Source organism: Suncus etruscus, chromosome 1, assembly GCF_024139225.1.
Source record: "Suncus etruscus isolate mSunEtr1 chromosome 1, mSunEtr1.pri.cur, whole genome shotgun sequence".
Classification (NCBI taxonomy): Eukaryota; Metazoa; Chordata; class Mammalia; order Eulipotyphla; family Soricidae; genus Suncus; species Suncus etruscus.
The window spans coordinates 169,986,818-169,994,042 of NC_064848.1; the positions used below are offsets into that span (position 1 = coordinate 169,986,818).

At 42.5% G+C, this 7,225-nt stretch overlaps 1 protein-coding gene across 1 annotated transcript; it reads right to left on the reverse strand.

Moving 5' to 3' along the window:
• Positions 1-4,087: 4,087 nt before the first annotated feature.
• Positions 4,088-5,612, reverse strand: LOC126033581 (C-C motif chemokine 3-like 1). Its single transcript, XM_049790598.1, has 3 exons — positions 5,537-5,612; positions 4,540-4,645; positions 4,088-4,181 (listed from the first exon to the last, which is right to left on the reverse strand). The coding sequence occupies exons 1-3, from the start codon at positions 5,610-5,612 to the stop codon at positions 4,088-4,090; spliced, it is 276 nt and encodes a 91-aa protein (XP_049646555.1).
• Between the last annotated feature and the right edge of the window lie 1,613 nt (positions 5,613-7,225).

The window sequence follows — 7,225 nt, forward strand, 5'->3', positions numbered from 1 at the left end:
AGGGTTGTTGATTCTGTTTAGTGTGTTTATTATACTTTCTGCTCAAATTGTCTCTGTCATAGAAAATGCAGGGTTGGGAAAAGTAACAGCCCTTCACTGAAGCAGAGGATTGGCTAAATTGGAAAGGATGGAAATTTGCTGAACCCTGGGAGGGAGTAAACTGAAATTTTCTGTGGAAACATTGATTTCTGGGTTTCACCCTCTAAAGGGGTAGGAGGACTTACATTTTGCATTTAGCCAATGCCCAGGGATATGTCCTCTGTTGACAGGGAACCATGTTTTAAGAACCACTCTTTTTCTTTTGTTTTTGTTTTTGTTTTTTTTTAAAGAACCACTCTTAATATTACTTTTTGAGTGTCACTCTTAGATGTTATTGCTGATGCTGGACTCAAGTGTGATCTAATACATTGATCTTCAACATTTTTACACCTGAGAACCAGCACCTGTGGTTGGACACAAGTACACAAATGCACTGGTCATCACCATCTTGTCAGACCAGTGATTTTCAATTCTTTTGGGGGGGTCACACCCAGTGTCATTCAGGGTTTTCTTCTGACTCTGTATTCATTAGATTTTTTTCTGGTGGTGTTTGAGTGCCTTTCAGGATACAGGGATCAAAATTTGGTCAACTGAATGCAAGGCTAACATCCTATTGCTATACTAGCACTCCAGCCCTGGTTTTTAACATATTTATGCCTATGGCCTGGTACTATCCTGTGGGATAGCCTGGGGGTTGAAAGCTATTGGTCTAATGAATCTTGGTGGCAAGACCCTATGCCAAACACTAAGGCTAAAATATTAATAAATTTGATTGGAAAGATTCCAAACACTAAAATTCCAAACCCTATGACTATCCAAGTAAAGCTCCTTGTATCCATCTGCAAAGTGTTTTAAGACAGAGTTTAGGGCTAGTAAAACAGCTCAAACGACTGGAGTGCATTGAATGTTCAAGGCACTGAATTCATTTCCCGGAATTTTATTCTTAGAGTACTGTTGGGCATAGTCCTGGAAGCCGCCAGCACCACAGAATCTGAGCATTGTTGACAGAATTTGAATAATCCTTTCTAGTTGACAGAGTATTGACAGGAATAGCCCCTATGCCCTCTGAGCATTGTTTGGGAGACAACCCCACCACACACATATATACAAAGAAAAAAGAAAAAAGGAGGCTACTTTGAAAAGGACACATCCAAAGTCAGAAAACAACTCAGTTTTGCAAAGTAAGACCTGTCCAGCCTGTTGACAAAAAATCAGTAATCTGAAATATAAGTTATGAAATTTCTACTTTAAGGTAATGACAGTAAGAGGGAGAGGAAAGACCTTCAAGGAGAAGGGGAATCTGGGGTTCAACTGCAGCTTAAACCCTCCTTACTCGTCCATCAAGTCTGTGTTAATTTCAGAACACAACCAGCTCATAGTGAAGGCACAGGGGAACTTGGTCTGGCATTTGCCCATCATCCCAGCCAGCTGAGCCAAGGGAGCAAAGTCTTTGCTAGAAGGCTAGGAGGTAGAGACCTAGGGGTGAGTTCTAAGTCCTATATTAGGAAGCATTAATTCTTGTGTTCAAGTAAAGTGAAAGAGCAAGCACTCTACTTCTAAAGTTCTAACTCATGGTATTAGCTAAAAATAAAAAACAGTAGCTGCTGTCATTAGAAAGATGTGGAACTACAAGGAAACCACAAGACTCACCAAAGTGGCTTTGGATTGCTCTACACCTAAGGTGAATCTTGGTTCCTGAGTTGAAGATTAAGAAGTTAGGACTAGATAGATAGTAGACTGGGAATGGCTCTTGCCATGCATGTGCCAACCTGGTTTTGATTTCCAGAACTACATGTGGTCCCCTCCTCACTACCAGGAATGATCCTTGAGCACAAAGCCAGGAGTTAATTCTGAGCATCATCACCAGGTGTGGCCCCCCCCCAAAAAAAAACAAAAGAAGTAGACAGTCCCCAGAAAAGGGTTGTACCCAAGGACACAACTAACATGAGTCCTTGGAGGATATTCCCCAGGATGGAGAGGGGCTACTCCAGAGGCTGCCCAAGGACCCTACATAGATACTTTTTAGACTTTTAATTGCCCTATACTAACCAACAGTGCAATCCCCATCCTCCTGACTAAGTTTGTTCCCTTCCCTCCAGTTACAACACTTGGATTTGAGAACTATTGGCCTTAGTGAAGGCCTTACTTGCTTTTAGGTTTTGAATCTTGAATGGGTTCAGTCTAAATGACTAGATTATGTTTGTCCTGAATGATAAAGACCAACAGAGAAAAGGTGATGACACCTTACTTACTTCTCTGGAGACAAAGGAGGTTGGTTCTCCTTTTCTCCTTTGCACTTACCATGTTGTGGATGCAATGACACTGGGGATCTGGGGCCCTCATAACAGAAAAGGGGTATAAAATGCTATTTGGGAGAAGTTCTCTGTGAATGAGTCCGTGAACTAGTGAGTTTGTGTATGTGATTGTGTTATATGTATGTTTACATGTGTATATGGGTTTTGTAGGAAATTCTGTAGCAAAGGAATATGTTCCTTGGATCACTCTCATTGTATACAAGCCATCATGGCATCAAAACAAAGTCACATGGAGCTCAATATTTGCTCTGTCAATTTCTCAATCCCAATAGAAAGTGGTTCCAGTGATAGAATAGCACCATCCTAGAGAAGGGTAGAATAAGGTTGGAGAATTAAGCTGATTGAAACAGCAAATATAAGAAGTACATAACATAAAAAATACTCATTCCTAAAAAACAAATCTCATTTTCTCTAAGAAGCCACACTCGTTTGCAATTTGTGTCCAGGAGTATTACATTTTTGAAATTAACTTCCTAATGGTTCAGAGCCTAATCTTGTATTGTATCAAAGCCAAATTTGAGATTTTATAATAACATTAAATTATATAAAAATGTGAAGATTATATCAAAGCCAAATGTCAAATTTGAGGATTCAATCACATATCTGCCTGCTTGTGACTTGGGCCAAGATACTTAACCCCTCGTGATTGTAGTTCACTCTTCTGTCAAGTGAGTTTTTTCAAGTTATATGATTCAACTATGAGGTTAAAATGGATAAGACATAAACACAAACAACTTTAATAAAGTACTGGAACAATAGTAGAGTGGGTGGGCCATTTGCTTAAATGCAGCAACCAGGGTTCAATCCCTTGCATCTCATATGGTCCCTTGATTCCCACTTAGCAGTTATCCCTGAACACTTTAGGTGTGCCCCATATTTTAAAAACTATTGACTTATATAATATTCTTTTTTAATATATAATATTCTTAATAGTCTCTATTTAAGTATGAATTTTCCAAGATCATGTACATATGAGTGACTGACCTAGGTTCAATACCTGGTACCCCACATGGTCCCCAGAACCAGCCAGGAGTGATTCCTGAATGCAGACCCATGAATAATCCCTGAGCATCTTTGGGTGTGTACCTAAAACCAAATAAAAAAAAATTCAAAGTACACTTCTAATTTTAATCTTCCACAAAGGAGAACCACCCCATTTTATATCTATTATTTGATCATTGATCTTTTTTTATTAGTTTGCTTTGGAATTGGAGATCAAGCTTCACATAATTAAGGCATATGCCCTATAACATAGCTACACCCCAGCCTTGGCAAACTGTGATTCATATTTGTCAGAAAATGAAATGAAACTCAATGCCAGTCTACTTTCAAAATGAAGCATCTTTATTATCTCTCCGGAAGAACCCCACTCTGAACAGAAACATCCAATGTGCTGGTCCTTGTGGTGGCTCTGGTGCCAATCTGACAAGAACAATCTAATTCAAATTGCCCCATTGATTGGCATCAACCACAGTGCTCGGGAAATGGGTGGTGAGGAAGGAGCCTGAGAATCCCTCAGTGCAAACTTTCCAAATCCCGATAGAACATAATTTAGAACAATTAAATAATATAAATAAGTTTTCATTTAAGTTAAGAAGAGTCTCAGTGTGCGGCTGTTTACTTTCAGCAGTCCATGGAAGAGGTAGATATGGAGGTTGCAAGGTGTTTATGAGGCTTAACCCCTGGCCCATTCAGCAACTGCAAGGTTACTTGAACACCACAGCTTTTCCAAGCTAATGGGTTTTCTGATCCAGGTATTTAGTGAGCTGTTGGACCCAGGCCTCTCTGGGGTTGGCGCAAACCAGCTGGCCTCTTTTGGTCTGGAAGCTGTGAAAAAAACGGGAGGATTAAGCACAGAAGAGGGGAGCTTGGGGTGTGCTGAAGTGGCCCTATAATCCATTTTGTCCCAGTCAGACAACCTCTGCCTATCTCACTGATTCAGGGCTTTCCTCAGAGAATCCCACTCCTCCCCTTTTCCTCTTCACTCCTGTTCCCTGTAGCCCTGGCCCTCTTCATGCCTGTATTAACCTCCACCAGCTCATGTAACCCCCCACCAGCTTAGGTCTTAGCTCTGAGGTCATAGAAAGCCTAGTTGCTAAACTTATAGGATGGATCTTCCCAACCTGGGCATTCTGAGCACTCTCCCCAGGTCACACCCCAGAGATGGCAGGAGTTGGGTACATACATGATGGCAGGTCTGGAGCACTGGCTGTGGGTCTCAAAATAACTGTGGGCAAATCTTCGTTGTACATGCCTGGAAGTATAGGTGAAGCAGCAGGATTCAACACCATCTGCAAAAAAAAAAAAAAAAAAAAAAAAAGATACTCTGAGTTTGAGTCCCTGCTCTGCAACGGAGCAGAGCTAAAGCCTGATGCAAGAAGGCAAGAAGGAAGTTGGGGGGCACAGAGTTCAGATCTGTAGTAGGCAGGAAGTACACTGGGAGATTCTATGTTTGGAATGCTCTCTGTGCTTTCTCCTGATATCCATACTTGTGAAGATAGCCATCTTCACATGGCCCCTCTTTTTCACTGTGATCCAGAACCACACAAGATATTTTCTGATGTCATCTCTTTACAAAATGTTGTCTGGAAGATTATCTCAACACTCAAGAAGCCAATCATGGGCCGCACTCCTGAGCTCTACAAATCCTCTGTAAACTCCTAAAAGGACTCTGTGGATGAGGAAGCAGAGTACTACAAGAGCCAGAAGACTTGGATTCTGGTTTACCCACAAACCTTTTCAGATGCCTATTTTCCTTAACATCAAAGCTGCAAACTTCCTATCCCGCCCTGCCTTTCTTAGAATGAGAAGAGTAAAGACCCCTTTAGAAAACTGAAAATGAAATAGAATGAATAGGTCAAGCTCTTTAGCAACACTTTCATCGTTTTGGGGGTCACACCCGGCGGAGCTCAGAGGTTACTCCTGGCTCTGCGCTCAGAAATTGCTCCTGGCAGGCACAGAGGACCAACTGGGATGCTGGGATTCGAACCACCATCTGTCCTGGTTCGGCTGAGTGCAAGGCAAACACCTTACCTCTGTGCTATCTCTCCGGCTCCCATCTTTTTTGCAATCCTTTAAGAAATCCTCTTTCCTTTTGTTTACAAGTTCCTCCGCTACAGTAAAAGATTCATGTGGCATGTGGAGGCCGGAGCATAGGGACATCACAGCCCAAGGGGACTCACATGGCTCTGAGAGGACCTGGCCACAGAGGGCAAGGGTGCAGAGGAGAACAACCAGGGCAGTACTGGAGGCCTGCATGTTGCTGAGCAGATGATGGAGATTGTACTGGATCGAGGGTCCCTCTGGAAGGGAAGCCATCTCCCTAGCTCTTTATATGCAGCCCTGGTAGAGGGGAAATAGAATCTGGGGGAGTGAAGGGAAATTTTTAAACATAGATGTGCTGTCACACTGAGTGTTGCAACAAACTCAGGGCACTGACGGACCACAGTGTCTCAGGATATCCAAGAATAGCTTCTGTGTTGTGCTCTGTCTCAGCCCACAACCCGTGACTGGTCACGGCCTCTTGGGAGAAACTGATTCCCCCCATGAGAAGGAGAAGGGGGTTGTGCATTACCCTTGGTTATTCTGAGCTGGCCCCTTCTCATAAAGACAGATCCAGGAATGGTCTCTCCCGTTCCTTCTTTCCAACTCTGGCTTTTTCAGCATTTCTTTTTTCTTTTTCTTTTCTTTTTTTTTGGGGGGGGCGGGGGAGAGTGGTCACACCCGGCTGTGCTCAGGGGTTACTCCTGGCTCTGTACTCAGAAGTCACTTCTGGCAGACTCAGGGGCCAATACGGGATAGAACCTGAGTCCATCAGGGTTGGCTGCATGCAAGGCAAACACCCTACCGCTATGCTATTGCTCCAGCCCCTTTTTTTCAGCATTTCTAACAGCATGGATAGATGAATCTTTGCTGTCACTCTCAGATTATCTAGGAGGGAGGGAGGGAGGGAGGAAGGAAGGAAGGAAGGAAGGAAGGAAGGAAGGAAGGAAGGAAGGAAGGAAGGAAGGAAGGAAGGAAGGAAGGAAGGAAGGAAGGAAGGAAGGAAGGAAGGAAGGAAGGAAGGGAGGGAGGGAGGGAGGGAGGGAGGGAGGGAGGGAGGGAGGGAGGGAGGGCTAAAGGGAGGGAGGTAAGGAGGAGGGAGGGAGGAAGAAAGAAAGAAGATATCCTTATTGGGGAATAAGAATTCTTCATTCCACCTACACATTATTTCATTTCTGGTTCAGTCACCTTGTAGTCACTCGGTTACTAGTTCAAGGGAGCAAACTTAGTCACAGCTCAATACAAGTATAGGTGTGGGTGTTCATAATGTAGGCACCATCAAATATTATATCCTTTAATGAAGAAACAGATTTATAAAAATAACATCTAAAGAAGTAAATCTTCAGACATATTATTATCAACACCAGTGACATTGATAATCCACTCTTCCTCCATCAGGAAAAAAAATTGTTGGCATACCCATTGAATTATTATTACACCCTTATATTGAGTGAAGTAACAAAAATTATAAAAATATGAATAGGGAAAAAGTAAGATAAAAACAGTGTAAATTATACAAAATGTTGAAGTGTACCAAAAATATAAGTGGGCTTGGAGAGATAATACAGGAATTAAGGCTATTTCCTTGCATGTGGTTTACCTAAATTTGATCCCTGGCATAGAATATGCCTCAAGCAACACTTGGAGTGACTCCTGAGCACTGAGCTGGGAGTAGTCTCTAATCATTGCCAGGCATGGCTCAAAATAAGAAAAAAAAACAAGTTTAAAAAATAAAAAATTGGGGCCAGAGAGATATCATGGAGGTAAGGTGTTTGCCTTGCATTCAGAAGGTCGGTGGTTCGAATCCCAGCATCCCATATGGTCCCCCG